Consider the following 22,737-nt stretch of genomic DNA (forward strand, 5'->3'; position numbering starts at 1 on the left):
CATGCCACAATAGGAATAATCAGTCCCATTTTAGAAAGGAGTAGGTTGAAATAGTTTAAACTTAACTTAGATAGCTTGTCACTTGCCCAGGTTATACACTAAGTAAACAACAGAACTGGGATTGAACCAAGGCCTGCGTCCAAAGACCATGTTCTGTATGCCATATTATACCGCCTGTGGGAAAGAGAGCTAAGGATGGCTCTGGGAAGAATGTTGACACCATCTCAGCTTTTCTCCTTTAAGTATGAAGCTGTTCTCAGTGATATTAGAGGTGGAAATTCAAAATCAAGACAAAATCAGAAGGATGGTGCTGAGAGTCTCAGTTCCATGTGTATGCAGATGACTTAAGGGGAGTAAGGACAGAGCCAAGAAACTAGGAGTCTGTCAGTCAATCAATACCATCCATCACCGTGAAGCCTGGTTGTCATAGTAACTGGGGATAAAGCCTGGAGCTTGTTAGAATCCAGTGACTGTCTGTTCGGGTGACTGGTTTGTTAGCAGGCACAAAAATAAATAAATAAATAAAAAGACCTGCTGGGCTGTCCCAGAGCCTTTAGCCATGAACGTAGGACCTTTTACAGTAAGGTTCCTGCCCACCTCACCCTCCTCATTGTCCAATTCAGCTCAGAACTTTAGGATACCACCCCTGACTCTGCAGAGTGTTAGGAAAGCTCTGGAGGCTGCCCAGCATACATGGGCTTGGATTTGGAACCACCCAAGCTAGAAAGACACTGAGTCTCTTCTGTGGGCCAGGCTCAGTTAATGGGCAAGACTCTGGGATGCAACATTAACAGGATGCAAGCCGGACACAAGCAGCTGCAATAGTGTGACACTCAGAGCTAAGTCCTGAGTACACTGAAGCACCTAAAACAGGCTCCCAACCCAGAACTGGGGAGACAGAAGGACTGCCTGGAAGAGTCCTATTTGAGCTAAGCAGAGAACTGAGGATGAATAAGCATAAACCAGGTGAATAAGGAAGGGCAGAGGAAGAGGTGCAAAATTCCAGGTAGAAGAAACAGCATATGCAAATCAAGGAGGAAGAGTATGGTAAGTCCAGGGACCAGTATATTGCTCAGTATAGTGCACCCCAATGGTGAACAATGAGCTGGAGGTCTGTGCATGCTCACTGAAATGCTGGCCTTCTTTTCCAGATGCAGAGACTCTCTTGCTTTCGGTGTTCACCTTGCATGATTCCTGCAGCTTGCCATCCTCTCTGTGGTTTCTGAGAGGTCAACACTGACTCTGGCCATTGTTATCATCACTATTCCTGGCATAATCCAGCCAAGATTGTTCTCATTTATGCCCTGGCCTCAGCAACAAGCCCTTCCAAAACCGAGTCCAGCCTTTGAGTGAATCTGGACATTCATATCCTTTTACTCATCCTTACCTACTTGCTGCCCCAGCCATTCCCATGCAACTCCCTTCTCTTCCAGGCAAACTTCTACTCCTAGTAATTTTGGAAGATGAGTTTTGAATGTCTTTAGGGTCTAGCAAGTGGGAGCAGCAGAAAAAGTTGTTGCTCCCTCCTTTGTGCTTCTACTGTATTTGTTTCTATTTAAACATTTATCACATTATGTTATTCTTGGCACCCAACTGACTGCACATTTCTCCAGGGAAGGGCTCTGTGTGTCTCACCCCTGTGTTCCCAGAAATCATGGGTGCTCAGTGAGCATTTACTGAATGAGTGGATGAATGGATGAATGGAGATTAGATTACGAATATGGTTTTTCCACTGAGATTGTTTCCTGTTTCCAACTTTGTGCAACAAGGGTAAATGCTCTACTCAGAATCGTCCTGAAAGGGAGTTATAATCAAACAACCAGCCATGATGTATAAATGTGATGGTAATTTAAGGGACTTTGATTAAATGTCTTTCCCACTCCAATCACTCTCCGCACATGGCTTAAACATCTGAGCTGCCTTTGTCTTATTTTAATAACTGTATAGTAAGTACACAGCCCAAGAGCCCTGTTGCCCTCAGTCCCCAGCCTCTGGCAGACATCACTAATCGATGATAGCACTTTATGGCTGAGCCTGTATCTTGTGTTCCAGTCTTCAACTCAGCAGTCTAGGTAGCATTTGCTATTAAGACCACTTGCCATCCCTGGCTTAGACACTTCTTCTGACCTGCAAGTCTCTGAGGTTCACCTCTTTGAGGGTCACCAGCCAGCACACTCTGCTTGTTCCTGGCTCTGTGTCTGTACTTAAGTTTCAGAACAATCTCATGCTTGTCAGTTTAAACATTAACAATTCTCCCAGTTACAATTCCCAATCAATGGGTCAAACTGACCCACCTTTACATTTAGAAATAGATACAGAAAATAATATTCCCTTAATTATTTTTAAAACCCAATTTACTCGCTTTCAAAGCTATCATGACAGTTTGATGCTCTTAGAAAGGAAAATAAATGAAATAAAATATCTAGGTTTACTGCAAGAAACATTGCACTTGGAATTAGAAACCTGGTTTCAAACCTCACCCTGCCTCTGACCAGCTGCGTCACCTTGGACATGTCATCTTGCCTTTCAGTGCCTGGTGGTCCTCATCTGTGAAATGAGGACAGCCATAAAATAGAGCTTGAAGGGTTGCCACAAGGCTTGGATGAGATGATGTGCATGAGAGGGCTCAGCGTGCCGCCTGCCACAGAGTTAGAACCCAATGATGCTTATTCCTCTATTTGCACTGAGATGCACTCTAGGAACCACTTGATTACATGAGACTTTCCAGACCTAGCTCCACAGTTGTTATTGACATCTGCTTCCAGCTTTCCCACATGTCTATCTTCCTATGATGGTTAATTTCATATGTCAAGTTCACTGGGCCATGGAATGCCTAGCTATTTGATCAAACATTATTCTGGGTGTTTCTGGGTGAGATAAACATTTAAAGTGCTAGACTTAATAAAGTAAACTGCCCTTTCTAATGTGCATGGGCCTCATGCAATCAGTCGAAGGACTGACTAGAACAAAACGACTGACCCTCCTCTGAATGAGAGAAGAGTCTTCCTTTCTTCAACCTGTAACATTGGCTTTCATTTCCTGCCCTTGGACTTGAATGGAAATGTCAACTCTTCCAGGGTCTCAAGCCTGCTGGCCTTCAGACTGGAAATACATCGTTGGCTGTCCAAGTTCTCGGGCCTTGAGACTTGGACTGAAACGAAAGCATCAGCCCTCCTGGGTGTCCAGCTTGCCGACTGCAGATCTTGGGACTTGTCAGACTCCATATCACATGAACCAATTCATTGTAATAAATCTCTATATTATATATACATTTTATATAAAGATACATAATAGAGAGAGATACAGGTATTCTATTAGTTCTGTTTGTCTGGAGAACCTGACTAATACACTTCCCAATGCCTCCCTTAGGGCTATTGATGATTTTTCCTTTATTTGAAGTAATTAAATATGTTTTTATAGTTAGTGGAGCACACTGAGTTAAGACTGTGTTTTTAATACTTTCTTGATCACTCTCAAAGTAAGAAATACATTTTACATCATGATCAGTCTATACACATTCATTTAAAAGAAGTGTCTTTTCTTTTCTTTTGGAGACAGGGCCTCTCTCTGTCATCCAGGCTGGAGTGCAACGGTGTGATCTTGGCTCACTGCAACCTCGACCTCCCAGGCTCAAGTGATCCTCCCACCTCAGCCTCCCAAGTAGCCGAGACTACAGGCGCGTGTACCATGCCTGGGTAGTTTTTTGTTTGTTTGTTTGTTTAATTTTTATAGAGATGTGGTCTCCCTATGTTGCCCAGGCTGGTCTCCAACTCCTGGGCTCAAATGATCCTCCAGCCTTGGCCTCCAAAAATGCTAGGATTACAAGAAGGAGCCACTGTGCTTGGCTTAAAAGTTTCAGTGCTTAACTACACTTTGTGTGACATACTTTGATACTTTGTGTTCTATTATATTTTATTTTTTAAATGCTGACCATGACCCACTGAATTTCTTTTACAATCTACTAATGGGTTACGGTCTGCAGTTTGAAAAATCCTAGGTTAAGACATCCTTGAGACATTATAGCACCTTGCTTAACATTACAGGTTCTTCATTACAAGTTTGACTTCACCAAGTAATAGCTATGTGACCTTGGGCAAGCTGTTTAACAGAGAATAACTGAGTCTCAGTTCTTCTTTTGTGAATTGGAGATTATATAATAGTATCCTCTTCACAGGTCTCTCCTGAGAATTAAATGAGATGGTGCATTTAAAGTGTTTACCCCAATGTCTACCGCACAGTGAATACTCAGTAAACCTTGGCTGACTTACCACCACTGCTAAAGTCTAAGCCTCTCGCATATAGTATCAGAATGAATGACAGAATACATGGAAAAGGGGATGAGTACTTGGAAGATATACAAAATCTAAATCAGAAGACCTAGGTTCAATACTAAGTGAGTCACACTGAGCCATTTACTTAAGCTCTTTGGATTTCAACTTTCTTTCTATAAAAATGGGGAAAATAATAATGTAATTCCTCATAAAGTTATTATGAGGATCAATTTGAATGCCAGATGTGTTATGCTCTACAAATAGTAAATGTTATTATATGCAAATACATTTTATTAAAACGAAATAGTGAATAAGAAAATAAATTGCTAGTTCACTTTGGGTGATAACCAATTTGGCTGTCCACAGAGTAAATTATCCCTGACCATAATCAGATGATTATGACGAAGAGAAACCCCCTTACTTTCTATGAGCCCCCTGATGAGAGGGACAATGTATTAAGCATCTTGGTATCTAGACAGTGTTTCCCATGTTATGTGTACTTCATAAATGTTTGTCGAGGGAAAGGCTAAAGGAATGAATGAAATACAGGAAGGCAGGGAGGGAGGAGGAAGAGGATGTAGAGCTATAATTGGCATTAACTTTAGTGAGGTTTTAAATTCTGTCCCTGTAGCTTTTTAGACATTGTGTGTTAGGTGGTAGACTGGCTGGTCCACAAGCCCTGAATGGAATAAGATGATCAATAATGGGTTGGATGTACTGCACTCTTGCTGGAAGGGTCTTTCCCAGGGTCACTGTTATCTGGCATCCATCAGGGCCAGGGATGATGGAAAGCAGGCACTGATTTGAGCAGAGTTGTTAACATTCTGAAAGATAGTGATGAGAATTCAAAGTGACCTTGATAAATGGGAAGAGTGGTCCCTCCAAAACTGGATGAAGCTCTGGAGACAGAAATGAATGACCTTGATCAAAGAAATGGGCAGGTGGAGGAGGAGGCATGATTGCTGAGGCTCCAAGTCCACAGCAAATGTACCAGCCACTGCAGGCTGGATATCATGATAATGATTTCCCTCCTGGTTGAGCAATGTTTCAGAGCTGAGTGATTGCAGAACTCTGGGAGATGGATCTTCCTCTTATCCCCACTTTACAGATGAGAGAACAATTAACATTCCAGAGTTGATAACTGTAAATTTGGGAATAATAAAAATGTGGTAATAATAACACCAACATTGTACAGCAATAATAGGTAACATTTTTGAACTCTTACTCTGTGTCAGGCACTATGCCACATGCTCACATAGATTGTTTCACCTCAAGTTTACAACAACCCTATGAAGTATGTACTCTCATTGACTCATTTAGAAGGGGAAACTGAGGCACAGTGAGGTTAACTAATTTGTCTGTGGGTCACATGACTGATAAAGGGCAGAGATAGGACTTGAATCAGGCAATCTGACTCAGAACCTACTTCAGCAACTGAAATTTATTGAGTGTTTATTGGAATGTGGGTACAAAATAAGTTCACTTATTCCTCACAACCAACCACTCTATGAGGTAGATGACAGTATTTCCAGCTTGCAGGTGAGGAAATTGAAACTTAAGATGATTAAATTATCTGCCTATGATTACATAGTTAGTAAGTGGCAGAGTCCATGTTTCCAACCACTGTGCTATATCCATATCCTTCATTAAAGGGAATACATATCTATTAAACACTTATCATGCAACATGCACTTAGAATTATTCTCAACCAAACAAACCCTTGTTATCATTCTTATTTGGATCTTGAAGAAGCTGAGGATCAGAGAAATTAATTATTGTTCCTCAATCAAAGACATACAGCTACTAAATGATAGAACCAAGATCCCCACCCAGATGTATCTGACTTCAAAGTGTGGACTCCTTGCTACCATGTCACTGGCATGTTTCTTAATTTCACAGAGCTTGATCAAAATGGCTTTAGTACTTACTGACTCCACCTGAAATTATAATCCATAATAGTAAGTGCTGCTTGGACACTATTTAAGGTATCACAGTGCTTTTCATGACTATCTTGGTTAATTCTCACAATAGACTTTTAAAGTAGTTATGACAATCTCTACCTTAGTCATGGAAAAACTGAGACTCAGAAATGTGACATCTCAGCTTCTGAATGTTAGAGCCTAGATTAAAAAAAAAAAGATGTCTCAGGGAAAATTTTTTCCACTACCACACTGCCTGCCATCTTTGATGGGGCCTGCTGTCTTTGATAGGGTGGCAGAATGGCTACGGCTGTTTTTGTGAGCAAATCATCAACATAAGTCATTTTCTGTGAGGTCTTTGCAAAACCCTTTCAATAAGGCCAAGAATCATAGCAGTTTAACTTTCTATTCTATGCAGGATTTCTATTACAGCATCCCTGATAGAGGTGTCCGATCAGACTCCCTGAGATTCTTTAACTGGTAGGAAGCATTCTACTTCATGTTGCATTTTGAGGGACCCAGGACACAAAAACTGAAGCAAATGTATCAGGTCCTATCTACATGAGCCACAGAAGGGGTCTGGAGCAGACCACCACCAACTTTGTTCCAAAGGCATTTATGAAACATCTATCTAACCTCTGATAAATTTCTCATTCTGCATGTCTGCTTGGCTGGAGGGAACCTGCAGAGAAAATGGCATAGTATGGTCATCAGTAGAATCCGGAATGGAGAGAAAGGGATGGATTGTGGATACGGAGGAGGTGACTAATGAGATATGTAGAGGGAGAGAGTGGAGAGACAGAATTTTTCCCAGGCTGTGAGTCCCAGTAAAGGCAACTGAGATGAAAAAGAAACAACCCTGGATTTTAACTCACTTTGTATATTTTTCACTTACTAGTGATATGACTTTTTTGCCTTGTTTCCTTCATCTGTAAAAATGAGGAAACCATGTCTCCCTCACAGGATCATTGTCAATCTTAGGTGAGGAGACTTGCTATGAAGCTTGGCACATAATAAATAATTATTTTTCCACCTCTCTATTTCAAGTAAACTGGGAGGATGGTGATGTCTCTATAGAGAAAGAATTCAGGAAGAAACGCTTGAAGGGTTTGGGGTGAGAAGGACATGAATGTTACGCCTGGAGGTGCCAGCTTCCTGGTGGAGATGTTCACAGGCATATGAAAATATGGGTAGGGATTCTGGAGAAGACAGAAGACTCTAGATGGAAATGTGGAGGTCATTCACATGATGCTAAGAGTTGCAGGAGTAGAAGAAGCAAGGAGAATGCAGCTCAATGAGTATTCATGGTGCATCTACTGTGGGCCCAGCCTTGTGCTAGATACAAAAAATACCCCAAGGACAATAGGCCTAGGACTTGTACATCAAAGTTCATGGTCTGCAAAAGAGACAAATATATAATTGCAATTATTATAATATGCATTTGAATATGTATGTATATTTAGAGTCCTTTCTTTACCCCCAGAATCCCTACCATATTTCCAAATGCCTGTGGGATGTCTTTACCACGAAGCTGGCACCTTCAGACAAGCACATCCTGTCCTTCTCACCTCATTGTGTGTATGTGTGCACGCACACACACTCATGTGTGTCTATGATAAAAATACAATTTAGAGAAAGGAGTAATTGACACCTCACAATCCACACCCAGTCTATCTATAAATTCCTTAAATTCTACTTTCAAAATACATCCCAAATCTATCATATTCTTTCATGTCCATTCTTTATTCCTCACCTGGACATCAGCAATGCCCCTAATTGTTCTTCCTGAGTCCACTCCTGCTCCTCTAATCTGTGTTCTACATGGCAATAGAATGATCTGCTGACCCATTGATTAGACCAAGCACCGCCCTGTTGATGACCCTGCAGTAGTTTCTCTGCCACTGCAGATACAGTCCATACTTCTTACTATGGCCAGTAAGACCCTCTGACACCTCTTAGCTTCTTCCAACCTCAGTTTCTGCTATTATTCCCCTTTTCCGAGGCTTCTGCCACACATGCCTTCTTCCCCTTCACAAACACACCATGCTCTTTCCTCAGACAGGGCCTTTGTACAAGCTGTCCACTCACCCAGAACACCTTCACCCTTGTCTTTGGCATTTCCTTATCCTTTGGATCTCATCTCAGTTTGGATTTCACTTCCTCAAACAGACATTCCCAGATCATCCCAAACTAAGTGAATATCTTCCCTCACCCCCTGAAGTTACTCTCTATTTTTACAACTTGTTCATTTTCTACATGGCTTTTATCACAATTCGCAATTATATATTGATCAATTAATTCACAAGTTATTAAGTCCCTACTATATTCTAGGAAATGAATATGCAGTAATAAACAAAAATGATTGGAATGAACATTCTAGAAAGAGGAGATTGACAATAAACAAATAAGCCTATGAGTATGGAGGCTACTGATTTGCTGAGAACTAAAATAGGGTGATATAACAAACAGAAACTTGACTACATGGTCAGGAAAGGTCTCTCTGAAAAGGTGACACTTAAGGAGGTCCAAATGATAAGAATACTGCCATACAGACAACAGAGGAAAGGGTGGTTCCGGCAAAGAAGGCAGCTAATACAATGACTCTAGACTAAAGTAAGCTTGGAGTGCCAGAGAGTTACAGGAACAACAGTGATGACAACACCTGCAACAACAACAACAACAAAGAGAGAGAATAAGAGACCACCATACTCTTGCAGTATCCAGGTGAGAGACAACCGTGGCTTGGACAAGTGAGACAGTAATAGAGGGAGAACAGGTGATGCATATGCTTTAGAAGTAAAGTCAACATATCTCGCTGATGGGGCCAGGAAGTAAAAGAGGACCAAGGATGATATTTGGACTTTGGCTGTTTATTTTGTTTCCTCCACTGGATCGTAAGCTTTGCAAGAACAGGGACCATACTGATTTTGTTCTTTTCACACATGATACAAACTCAATGGACATGGTTGAATGAATGAATGTATAAACAGATGAAACTATGGGAGAAGGGGTGGAGCAATATCAGAGCGGATTTCACAGAGGTGGGGATGCCTCTACAAGGTTCAGAAGGATGAGTTGAAGTTTGTCAGGTTGGCAAGACAGGGAAGAGAGCATTGGGAGATGAGAGAACAGCATGTGCAAAGGAGGCCAGGAACATCCAACTGAACAGAACAATGGCATTGAAGTACTTGACCTGTCCAACATGTACTGGCAGCTTTGTAACCAGAGAAGTCAGAATGCAGAATACATTATTTCTCTTTTGAATACCTTGATACAAAGACAAATAATGAGAGCTCCAAAGAAGGAATGAAGGAGGGGAAAAAAAAACTAAATCCAGAAATTTAAGCCCCAAACCATACTGATACCTGCGGAAGGTAGAAAGCTGTCAGTCACAGCCCTTGAGGAAATGTTAGGATCTCATTGAAGTCTAACGTCACCTCCCTAACATCCAAGACTTCCCTTGATTTTTGATGCATGGTTTCATGCTGTCTTTGGGGGAGAAGCATGTGATCTAAAGGGCACATTAGAAGAAAACAGCCTCGTGCATCCTCTGGGACGAACACAGAGAGGATCTGAGCAAACCCAAGGACAAAAGATTCCCCCGGAGCAAACCAGTGAGTATGTTCACTTAAATCATTCCATGCCAAGCTCAGTCCTTTGCAGACATGAATGTTCACCACACAGGATGTCTCTTAGAAACAACCACTTAATAGAATATAAATTAACAGTATATAGATCAAAGATACATAGAGAGAGAAAAAGACAGTGACAAAGAGGAAAGAGAAAAGGGAGAGAGAAAGGTACCTAGAAGGAAAGGGAATGAGACCGAGGGAAAGAGAATAAGACAGAGAGAAAGCTATTAGATTGATGCAAAAGTTGTGGTTTTTAATGGCAAAAACTTCAATTACTTTTGGAACAGCCCAATGTAGCAAACATCAAAATGGAGAAAGGGTGTGTGTGATTCTGTTTGTCAAAGAGAAAGAAGGTAGATATTTTTGTTCTTTGTAGGTTAATATGTAAATGACATTCTGATTTATTAGCGGTCTCCAGCAGATGAGGTGATGATTAGCACATTTCCATATTTATAGAAAAGAAACACTAACTTAACGGATTTATAGAAAATCAGCTCTCACAAATAGCAAATTGTGCTATTATCGACATATGGTTTTCTATAAACAGAGCTGAGGTAATTATCCCTGGGACAATTTGTCGGTGGGCTCCTTTTGAATATTAACCACATTGGAAGCCCATTTCAGCCTCACAGATTTTAAAGAGGAGGGGCCACCAGATACCCGAGGCAATTAATTAGCAATCCAGCCCCAAAGACGGGAGCCCAAATGAAAGGCTATACCACAACCACATGGTGGAAGACTAGAGGTCCAGAGCTCTGACCCCAGATTCTGGCAGGCCTGGACTAAGTAATTAGCCTCTCTGATGAGCCACAGCATTTATGTAGCTAAAATTTGGATAACACCAATCTCTAAGTGGTGTCAAGAAAATTAAATGAGAATATGTGCAATAGCTCCTGAAACCTAGTAGGTGCTCAACAAATGTTAACTCTTTTTTCCTTCCTCATGTTTTCAAATGATTCTTAAAAGACCCACTTGAGTAAAGTTTTTTAAATGCTTTTTTTACATTTTACATTTTTTACATCCATTGTAAGCTACTTATTTTGCATCATGATATGATACAAATATGCATGTTTTTATTTAACTGGAAAAGATTTCTTGAAGTAATAATTTATCTTTAGTGCCTATAATCCACTATGATATTTTCTATTCTGTCCTTTGTTGTTGTTCAAAACTTTTCTTGTGATCCTTATACATTGATTTTGAGAACTACACTTGGCTTACAACATGTAGTTTGAAAAATACTGTAATGCAAGAGGGGTAAGAACCATATTTAGATTTGTTCACCATCATATATCTAGCACAAACACATAATGGATACTCATTAGAGCATTTGAATTATTTTTTTAAATGAATATGTAGGTGGATGAATTAATGAATGACTCTAGCCAGGAATCTAAATTAATGCTTCATCTCAAACTTCCTGTCTTGTTTTGAACACTATGTATTAACCCCTGTGTTGAGTGTTAAAGAGATAGAAAAGTGGCAGGCATGATACTTGTTTTCAAATATCTTGCTATCTGGATAAGGAAGATAATACTAACATTTGGAAATTTTTTTTATACTTTAAGTTCTGGGATACATGTGCAGAACGTGCAGGTTTGATACATAGGTATACACGTGCCATGGTGGTTTGCTGCACCCATCAACCCATCATCTACATTAGGTATTTCTCCTAATGTTATCCCTCCCCTAGCCCCCCACCCCCAACAGGCCCTGGTGTATGATATTCCCCTTCCTGTATTCATGTGTTCCCATTGTTCAACTCCCACTTATGAGTAAGAACCTGTGGTGTTTGGTTTTCTGTTCTTGTGTTAGTTTGCTGAGAATGATGGTTTCCAGTTTCACCCATGTCCCTGCAAGGGACATGAACTCATCTTTTTTGTGGATGCATAGTATTCCGTGGTGTATATGTGTCACATTTTCTTTATCCAGTCTATTATTGATGGACATTTGGTTTAGTTACAAGGCTTTGTTATTGTGAATACTGCTGCAGTAAACATACTTGTGCATCTGTCTTTATAGTAGAATAATTTATAATCCTTTGGATGGGAGAAAAATTTTGCAATCTATCCATCTGACAAAGGGCTAATATCCAGAATCTGCAAGGAACTTAAACAAATTTACAAGAATAAAACAATCCCATCAAAAAGTGAGCAAAGGATATGAACAGACACTTCTCAGAAGAAGACATTTATGTGGCCAACAAGCATATCAAAAAAAGCTCATCATCACTGGTCATTAGAGAAATGCAAATCAAAACCACAATGAGCTACCATCTCATGCCCATTACAATGGTAATCATTAAAAAGTCAAGAAACAACAAATGCTGGAGAGGATGTGGAGAAACAGGAACGCTTTTACACTGTTGGTGGGAGTGTAAATTAGTTTAGCCATTGTGGAAAATAGTGTGGCAATTCCTCAAGGATCTAGAACCAGAAATACCACTTGACCCAGCAATCCCATTAAAATCCCAATTTTACTGGAAAATTGTTTTTTAAAGACTACCTAGTGTGGAATTTTATGTACATGTTGAAGAAGAGGAGTAGCCAGCCTGGGCTGATGCAGTCAAGGAAACTTCTTAAAGCTGGGAATTTGAACTTGGCTTTGCAATATGGATAGATCTCTCATCCTTCCTCTCACTCATTGAACAGGTCAGTGGTTCTCAAACTGTAGTAGCATCAGAATCACCTGGCGATCTTGTTAAAACACAGACAGCTGGACCCATTCCCAGTTTTTGATTTAGTTAGATTTGGGATGGAGACCTGAGAATTTACATTTCCAACAAGTTCCCAGGTGATGCTATGCTGACAGTTGGGGCCCACACTTTGAGAACCACTGTTCTCCTTGGTTGGAGTAACATCATTAATGTGGTCGATGCTAATAGTCTTTATTCTTAGCCATTCAAGATATTAAGCAAGGAAGTGATATAATCAGATCTGTGAAGTAGAAAGATCCATCTGGTGGCAATTATCGAGAATAGGTTGGAAGGGGTGAGCCCGCCCCCGGAAACCATTTAGGAGCTGATGCAGTAACAAGTGAAAGATGAGACACCAGCATACCTCAGTAGAAGTGGAGATGGAGGAGAGCGGAAGAATGAGAGAGAACTGAAGCACCTTAGAGATCTACCGGAGTGAAGGAGAAGGAGGAGTCTGAAATGAACGTAAGTTTCTAGCTTCACTGACTGTGTGGTAGTTCCATTAACCAATAATACTACATTTAAAACAAGTTTTCACATTTAAATAACAAAATCCCCCCAATTATTTTTTTAAATAAAAGTAACTATGATGCAATAGGAAGCATATAGTTTTAGGGGGCTAGACAAGTCTGAGCTCAAATCCTGTTTATGGTGCTTATTAGCAAGTCTCACTCTTCTGGATCTCAGTTCCCTGGAAATAATAATACTTATGCTGTCCTATAGAGTTGTCCTAAAAATTAAATGAGGTCACCCATGGCTCATAGTCAGTGCTTAGAAAACTTCAAACCATGACCTGTTGTCTGTGTTGACTACTGTGTACATAGAGCTTCTGCTTTACTTACCAAGGGATTCCATTTTTGCTTTGTCAATCACCAGGATATATTCATAAGTGCCACCCATGGATCCAGATGTGATGTAATGGGTGCCATAGTCGTTGATGAACTTGGCATACATGCCATAATTGTACTGATCTGGAAGCTCCATTAATGACTGCAGCATTCCTTCATCCAGCATAATGTCGTCCCTCCTCATCTTAAAATGTGCAGTCTGCACCTTTGTGAAGATTCTCGTGAAAATGAATTTCTTTCAGCAACCGCCATTGAATAAAGCAAAAGAGCAAAGAGAGCATATAGTTTACCATTAGAAATAATCAAAAGGTCACTGGGTGCGGTGGCTCATGCCTGTAATCCCAGCACTTTGGGAGGCGGAAGCTGGAGGATCACAAGGTCAGGAGATCGAGAGCATCCTGGCTAACACGGCGAAACCCCATCTCTACTAAAAATACAAAAATTAGCTGGGCATAGTGGTGCATGCCTGTAATCCCAGCTACTCGGGAAGCTGAGGCAGGAGAATCGCTTGAACCAGGGAGTCAGAGGTTGCGGTGAGCCAAGATCGCTCCAGCCTGGCAATAGAGCAAGACTCTGTCTCAAAAAAAAAAAAAAAAAAAAAAAACAAAAAAGAAAGAATGAAAAGGTCAGCTTTTAGTAGCTGTAAGAAATATATAGATATATAAATATGTATTTACATAAATATATATTTATATATAAACACGTATATGAACACAAATACATGTAATGGAGTACTACTATATTTCACAAGCACATACTAGGCACCAGTGTGTGCCAGACTTCCCCCACACCTCCATCTCTGTTCCCACTGCCCCTGCCTAGGTCAAGTTCTCATCAACTCTCACCTGGGTGAGCTACTACAACGGTTTCTTCATTGTGCTTCACCCCTTCTGTTCTTCTCCCAATCTATTCCCACCCCCACACTTCTCCTAGTGCTAATCAAAGCACTGCATTGTGAAACCTCCTATGCTAATATTACATATCCATTAAAAATCGTGTTTAAGATATCTTTAGTGACATGCTGAAATGTCATTCAATTGAAGTTATTGAGCAAAGATCTACAATGCCTATAGTAGAATGCATTACACTAGATGCAGAGGACATAATCTTGAATGAGATAGGCTCCTGCCCCCATGGAGTTTACATTCCAATAGTAATCTTGAACTAAGTAAAAAAGAAAAGCAGCATCCTTATATAAAAAAAATAAGAGATAGCGCTGGAAGAATTTTGAATTGGTTTTACAGGAAGATGGCCATCTATGGGCTTTACTTTCAGGCAATAGAAGTCTTGATTCAAAGTGATGATGGAAGTTTGAGGCGTCCACATGCTTTTAGAAAAGTCCATATTAACACACTACAGATAACCCTTAGAACAATACAGGACTTTACCTTCAGCTCAATAGCTAATTCTTTGGCAAAGCTCTAGGACTTAATTTATGTGTGTTGAGTAAGTTAATTTTTATAACTATATTTTCATCATTCAAGATAATTTTTGAACCCCAACTTGATCCATAGTCTTGGTATTAATGCTATTGAGAATTTTTAGTAAGCTTCTAATTAATTCAATAAATATTCCCCTGGCCACCTGATTATCTCTTCAGCCTCATCAATCTCTGTTTTCCTTTCCCATCCTGTGCTTCAGCTGGCTGAAGTATTTTCAATCCCAAGTTTTTGTGTGGCTTCCTCATCTCCAGGCCCTCGCACATGCTGATTTCCATGCCTAGAGCACCCTTCTGCCAACTTTTGTCTCCCTTTGTCTGCACAATTTGCACTAACCTTTAGATCTAAGCTTAGATGAATGTTCTTTCCTCAAGGAAGCATATATTGACCCCTCAGGATAATAGGCACTTAATGGTGAAGGTTTGCTGGAAAAATGAAATTTATTTTTTTTTTTTAGCATACCAGCCCTTCTATCTTTTTGGAAAAGCAAGGCTTGCTTTACAATTCTTCCAAGTGAAATTTAGAGGGTCCGGCTGTTTCTCTTAAAACATTACCACTCTACACATTTCCCTATATGCTCCAGGTAACCATAAAAAATGATGGTGAAGGGGGGGCAAAGTGATAAGAGTCCTAGTCTTATCATTCAATTTTATTCCCTTTGTGATGATTCTGTGTGCAAAAGCGTAATAAGAAAAACAAACCTGATTACCACTGATCAGACATTTCCAATTACACAAGCAAATTAAGGTTCAATTACTACTGTACTTTTTAATGCAATTAAGGTAATATGTGTTCAGTGTATATTATGGAATACTGTGAGACACAGACATTATGTTTGAATACCTTCTCATTATACTTGTTTAATTCATTCAAGAATGAAGCGTCTTCTGACTCAGATACACCTACACCCACCATTAAAGGGCTGCCGGCCGGGCCTATGCTGATGGTCACTCCAAATGAGTCAGACTTGTCTTTTTTAACTTTAGAAAGAAGGTCATTTGCATTATCATAAAGCTCTGAGGAGATTCCAGTATCTGCCAGGGCCTGAAAAAAAAAATGAATAGATATTAGCTTTGTGCACATAGAGCCATTTCTCAATTCATATTTAATACTTAAATCTTTGCTTTGTAAAATATCTAAAATTTTAGATTATGGTAGGTAATTCTTTTATAAGGCAATCCAGTCATTAGACTGATACTTATTAAAATATAGAAAACACAGCATTATTAGTGTTTAGTGGTACTGATAAAATACTTATTTACACACCACATGTGCTTGCACACACACACGTGCATGCACACACACACACACACAGACGCAGATGATTCTGATCAAATGCTATATTGCTCTGAGCATGGATTTCTTTCTTGCTGGCTTATCCTTCCAGGAGAGAAGGCTGGCTGCTTGTCTTTGCAACAGTGAGATACAGAAAGCCACATCTGGGCGGAAGCCTGGGAGGAAAGAAGCAAAGGAAACCCGCAGATTTGGATTGTCTTAGGCAGTGGTATACAGGATTTCATTTCTCTGCTGACTTGAACTGAGTCATGGTCTTGGCCTTGTTTGATCCAATGAAGTAAGCCTTATGAGCCTGTGAGTAGTTTGCTCTGCAATCATGAAAACATGTGTTGAAATGGAGCCTCCATTACCTTGAGTCCCTGAGTGTCTGTGATGGTCAGTTTCCTTTCTACCTTAGGGTGGACAAGCAGCATAAGCAAGGTGTTGTTGCTTCAGCTGCTGAGATTTGAGAATTCTTTGTTCCCAAAGCACTTAGTCCATCTTGCCTGATACATAGGCCCAAGACCTTCCTTGAGATTAGGAAGATGGTGTTGTTTATGTCTTCCACCTTGGTTTACCATTGGCCTGATAAAGAGTAGAGGTTGGAGTGGGGTTGGGGGAGCAAACTTCTTAAAAACAGGCCCTATAAGCTTGACCTTATTTTCTGTCAGTATTTCGTTCAGAATCCTAGGATCCTACTATCTCTCTCTAGAAAGTGTATAATCTATCTCCTCTTCTAAATGTTGTGCAGCCTGGACTCAGTTCAGACAGATCTAGGTGTGGGTCTTGTCTCTGCCACCAACTGCAGTAGAGTTTGATCCTGACACTTTAACCCTTTGTGTTTCTTTTTCTTAATGTCTAAAATGAGGCAAAGATAATATCTATCCCATTGTGTTGTGAGGATTAAATGGGAGAATTTGTCTGAAAGTAGAAGATCTGACATGTTAAGCATTCAATGATGTTTGCTGTGTGGATGTTTCACCCAAAGGATGAAGGGTAAGAAAATTAATGGCCATGAGTAGGCTCTTGACTGATCATGAGCTCCAAGTGACCAAGAGACCACCAAATCATAGAGATGGAGTCTTAGTGATCATCAGCAATTTGCAAGCATTTTTGTACAGAAGAACCCTTGCTTCACACAAAATCACATACAAAGAGCCAAGACATGAAAATGATCAGTGTGAGCTTCCCTTGGTGAAACAAAAGCACAGGTCTCAGAATCCTGCTCATCTATGCCCTGTCCTCCCCCACACTCTACGGATTAGAAAACTGGGCCCAAGGAGGGCAGTGAGTTAGCTGCTAACAGTCTTGTATATAGTCTAACAGATCCACAACTTGGAAATAAGTTGTCTGATCGGCAGCCCAGATAATAGAGCCTCAGATCTATTTTACTGATTTTGGAATGGAGCCAAGATTTAACAGGTGGGTAGCCACATATATGATCTGCCTCTCAGCACCCTTCAACACTAAGCATGTGCGGGGATGGGTATGAAGGAGACGTCAGCCACCAGCAAACTTTATAGAAAACAAAAGCTTCCAGAGCAAGCCATCTCCACAAATAGGCCTCTGCCTCTCTGCCACCTACACCACAGTGGCCTCAGAGCCTCCCTGTTCAGACTTACTTCAAAGTGGTACTTCAGAAAGTTGTAAGGTTTCCGAAAGTATTTCTCATCATCTCCATAGTAAAGACGTTCACAGGTGGAGTCATATCGAAGCTCCCTCCATTCCCCATTGTATACCGTCTCACACTGGCCCCCATAATAACTGGCATCGTACACACTCTGAGCATCTTCCTGGGTCAGGATATTGTACCTACATGGAACAAAGCAGTTTCTAAATAGCTAGTGGATGCTGGGTTTTATACCTGGGTGATGGGATGATCTGTGTATTAAACCACTATGGCACACGTTTACCTATGTGACAAACCTGCACATCCTGCACATGTACCCCTGAACTTAAAATAAAAGTTGGAAATTAAAAAGCAAAAGCAAAAGCAGCTTTTAGGAGACAGAATTAGAAAGACAAGGTAGCATATAATGTCATCTTCTGAAAGACATTGTAGCTGGTACAAGTAATAGTTTCTCAATCTATGTTCTGTGAGCCCTGAGGTTCCTCCAAGAAGCTTATGGGCCACTTTAGGTAACACTTGGAGACTAAATGCACTGGCCTGAGCCTTCAGTTTTCCTTTACCTAGATCATCTAGACAGTCCTATTTAGCATCTAGAATCATATTCCCACATGGGAAGCAGCCCTAAATATTTGTTGAATACGTTAAAGAAGAACATGTGCAATTATCATTAATCCAAGGGCAGCAGCCAGACAGTCTGGGCCCATTTCCCATCTCTGCCGCATCTAGCTGTGTGACCTCAGGCATATCATTTAACCTCTCTGTGCCTTGGTTTAGTCATTTGTAAAAAGCAGTTCTTAAATACTACTGCCCTGATAGAGTTAAATGAGTTGAAACATGTAAAGAAATCATAATTTTGCTCAGCATACATTAAGGACTGAATAAAGGTTGCTGTTGTGGTGATTGTTAGTATTAAGTATAATTATTAGTATAAGGGCTCTGCTGCTAAAAAAAAACTTTGAAATATTGGATGCAAATCATAGTGCTAAGGTCAAGACTCTAATCCTCAGAAAGGTCATTATCTTTGAGGCAGCATGGGACGTTGGAGGGTGCACAGTTTAAAAGTCAGGGAGACCCCTGTTTAATTTCCAGCTTTGCCACTTACTAGCTGTGTGACTTTGAACACAATCTAAAAGCTCTCTGCATTTCATTTTCCTCATTTAAAGAATAGACATAATAATACCTACCTCTCATGGTTTTCATGAAGCTGAGAGTATGAAACTAAAACAGCAGTAAAGTACATATTAGGCATTCAACGAATTATACTTACTTTTCCCTAGCCCAACACTCTTCCAGAAATATTTCCCTATACTTCCCTTTCTAGAGTATTTAAAAATCATCAGCCCAGGTTCCATGTTTTAGGATATGGATGGTTTTACCATATTCAGGTAAAATAATGTCAAGCAGGTGAAATACAGCTTTAATTTTCTGAAAAGGGAAAGTTAACAGAACAAAAACCTTAGAGTTGGCTAAGAGTTCTAAGACCTGACAATCAAAGCCTCTTATGTTACAGATAATGTAGTTATTGCTTGTTTTTTGTCTCTCAAACTCCTATTTAACCTTAAGAAGCCAACTCAGACGTTGCCTTCTGTCGACAGCCTTCTTTGAATGCTCTGGAAAGACTGCTGTTTCCTCCTCTGTGTTCCCAAGGGATGCAGTGACTACCCACAGCATAGCGATCGTCATGATTCTTTATGGCCTCTGTGAAAAGGCACAAGGCAGAAAAGGAGCAGCGGATAAACTGTGAATAAAACCCACCTCAAAGGAATAAGTGGATAATTATAGAGCATCTGGCAGATTGTAGCAATTCAATGTATGTTAACTTCCTTTTTCTCTTTCTTTCCCCTTCTCTTTCTTCATATTAGTGGAAGTGATGTAATAATAACTACAATAAATTGAATACGTACTCTACTAGACGCTTAGCTTTCAACCTCATGACAACTTTGCAAATGCAGAAATTGAAGCTCAGAAAAATTAAATAACTTGTCTCTAGTCATAGCTGAATTTTTTCCTAGATTTTGTTGATAGTAAAACCTGGGTTCCTTCCCTTTATTTCCCCTGAAGTTTCTATCTTCCTGACCATTGAACATGTTTCTGCCTGTAGCTTATAAATACAGCCTCTTAACAGACCGAACAAAACTCAAAGAAACGGTAATCCCTAAGAGTATACTATAACCTCTAAGCATAAAGCCTATATATATTTGGAAAAGCTGGTTGTGAAAGCCCCAGTTAAAAGGGAAAGGTGTAGTTCAAAGAAGTTCTACTTTTTGGAAATCTACTATGCAGAAATATCCACACGTGTGTACAAAACTATGTGTACAAGAATGTTCATTGCAGCATTGTTTGTAAGAGGAAAATATGGGAAATAATCTAATTCTCTTTCAATGTGAAATAGTCAAATAATTATATAATTGTACTATAGATGAGGAGTTAGAAATTTTTTTTAATTAAGGGCCAGATAGTAAGTGCTTTAGGCTTTGCAGGTCACAGAGCTGTGTTGCAACTACTCAACTCTGTCATTGCAGGGTAAAAGCTGTATTTCAATGAAACTTTATTTGTAAGAATAGCCAGCTGAATTTGGCCTTCAGACCATAGTTTGCTAACTATGTTATAGAAGAATATGCTGCATGTTAAAAAAAGATAGAAAATTTGGGAGAAAACTTAAAACTCTACTATTAAGTAAAAACATGAAAGTTGCAGACAATATGTACAGCATGATCACATTTATGTAAAATATACCTATGTCTATAATGCCCAGTACACATAGGTATATTTTCTATATAATGCATATTGTCAATGCAGTTTTCACATAATCTGGAAGTATCTTCACCAAACTGTTAACAGGGGTCAGGTCTAGGGAGGGAAGGGAGAGAGGGCTGTTGGATGGAGTGCAGGTAAGAGAAGATGGAAGAAAACTCTCAATTTTTATTTAAACATGTTTTACTTCTCGAACAATAAATAAAAATTTTAATCTGGGAAATGCTTAAATTAGAAAAAAATAGGAGCAAGAAAGGCCTTTGAGATCTGAGATAAATAGAAGAACCATCAAACATCAGTGGTTAGAGTGGAGCAGGACCATTTTACCAGTTTCAGTATTCAGTGTGGGTGAAGCACACTGTTCAGAAAGTGTATTCGAAATGTTTCTAGTTAAATCACGTGGGAGAAGATCCATGGTCTGCCAATAAGGAAGGGATTATTTTTCATTTCAACATGTCAATATTTCACACTTCTATTGTTTATTCTACAGTCACTTTTGAAATCTACAAGAATCCCCTTTTATTGATGTTACGGGCTGGATTACATCTCCCCAACATTCATGTGTTGAAATTCTAACTCCCAAAGCCTCAGAGTGTGAGTATATTTGGAGACGGAGTCCTTAATGGGGTAATTAAGTTGCAATGAGGTCATTATGGTGGGCTGTTATCCAATGTGAGTGGTGTTCTTATAGGAAGGGGAAATTAGGACACAGATATGTACGAGGAAAGAACATGTGCAGACACAGGAAGAAGGCAGCCATCAGCAAGCCGGGGAGAGAGGTCTCAGAAGAAACCACTCTGCTGACACCCTGACTTCAGACTTCTAGTCTCCAGAATTGTGAGAAAGTAAATTTCTGCTGTTTAAGCCACTCAGGATGTGGTGTTTTGTCATGGCAATCCCAGCAAACTAATACTACTGGTATGAAAGAAAACAGAATTTTCTCATCTTTTTATATATGTATATCTACATGCACTTACAAAGTTCAATTCCATCAAGTAGATGGGCTCTGATCTCAGAGCAATTAACCAGAATGAATGAGGGCTGCATTTCATGGAACCCCCACTTGTCCTTAAGTGGGCTGCAACAGGGCTGTGTCACTCTGTGACAGTTACTACATCTCCTCATTTCCTTATCTGTAAAGATCCAGCTGATCATATTGATTTGTTTCAATTCAACCAACACTCAGCGAAAGGCTATAGGACAAGCTCTGACACAGGGGCTGAGGAGATGAAAAAGCTGAGTCAGAAGCAACCTCTGCCCTCAAAGAGTTTATTTTCAAGTTAGGAGACAAGACCCTAAGCAAAGACAGAGTGGCAGAGGACTAACAATACTAGAAAGTCACTCTGAGCTAAGCCCTGTTCTGGTATTGGAGAAGCAGAGATGACAAGGAGCCCCTAGCCTAGGCAGATAGACACCCCAACAGACGTCCCCAGCCCTATTGGGTAAGAGCTGTGAGAATAAGACTTGCAGGAGTCTCTGGGAGCAATGGGAGGGGACTAAGTCAACCTAGGCAAAGTCAAGAGCAGGGGAGGGGGCTGTTACAAAGACTACCTAGGGGAGATGGTACCTCGGTGTACTAGTCTGCAGGGGCTGCCACAACAAAATACCATAGACTAGGTGCCCTACACAACAGAAATTTATTTTCTCATGGTTCTGGAGGCTAGGAGTCCAAGATCAAGGTGTTGTCAAGGTTGTTTTCTGCTGGAGGCTCTCTTCCTGTCTCAAAGACAGCCGCCTTTTCGCTGTGTCCTCACATGGCTCATTCGCTATGCATGTGTGGAAAGAGAGAGATCGCTGGTATATCTTTCTCTTCTTATAAAGCCACCAGTCCTCTTGAATAGGGTCCTACCCTATAACCTCATTTAACCTTAATTACCTCTCTAAAATCCCTATTTCCTAATTCAGTCACATTGGGAGTTAGAGCTTCAACACATAAATGTGGGGGTAAGAGGAGACACAATTCAGTGCAGAACATTAGATAAGGAGTTACCCAGGTAGGAATTTGGGAAAGAATATTCCAGGAATATTGATTAAGACTCAGAAGGAAAGAGTGTGATGCATTCAAGGAACTGAACCTGAACATAAGGTGAATGAAGAGAAGTTAGAATCAAGGCTGATTTCATCTCAACAGATAAAGAAACTGTGCCCTGAGAAGTTTAAGTAAGCAATGGGAAAGTGGGGGTTAAAGCCCCTCTCTGTCTCACCCTGAGCCCATTTTCTTTACACTGTGTCACACCATTAGCCCTGGTTATTGCAAGCATCTACAGTGCAAAG

The 22,737-nt window shown here is 40.3% G+C and overlaps 1 protein-coding gene across 1 annotated transcript in view; it reads right to left on the bottom strand.

Annotated features, from left to right (window-relative positions):
• C8A (complement C8 alpha chain) overlaps window positions 1–22,737 on the bottom strand; it is a 63,121-nt gene that overhangs the window by 18,718 nt on the left and 21,666 nt on the right. Inside the window, exons 5-7 of the mRNA XM_002810772.5 lie at window positions 17,702–17,891; window positions 15,648–15,848; window positions 13,360–13,600 (exon numbers count right to left, since the gene is read on the bottom strand). Of these exons, the coding sequence (XP_002810818.2) occupies window positions 13,360–13,600; window positions 15,648–15,848; window positions 17,702–17,891 (632 nt within the window). The remainder of the gene's footprint in view (window positions 1–13,359; window positions 13,601–15,647; window positions 15,849–17,701; window positions 17,892–22,737) is intronic.

Source organism: Pongo abelii, chromosome 1, assembly GCF_028885655.2.
Source record: "Pongo abelii isolate AG06213 chromosome 1, NHGRI_mPonAbe1-v2.0_pri, whole genome shotgun sequence".
Classification (NCBI taxonomy): domain Eukaryota; kingdom Metazoa; phylum Chordata; class Mammalia; order Primates; family Hominidae; genus Pongo; species Pongo abelii.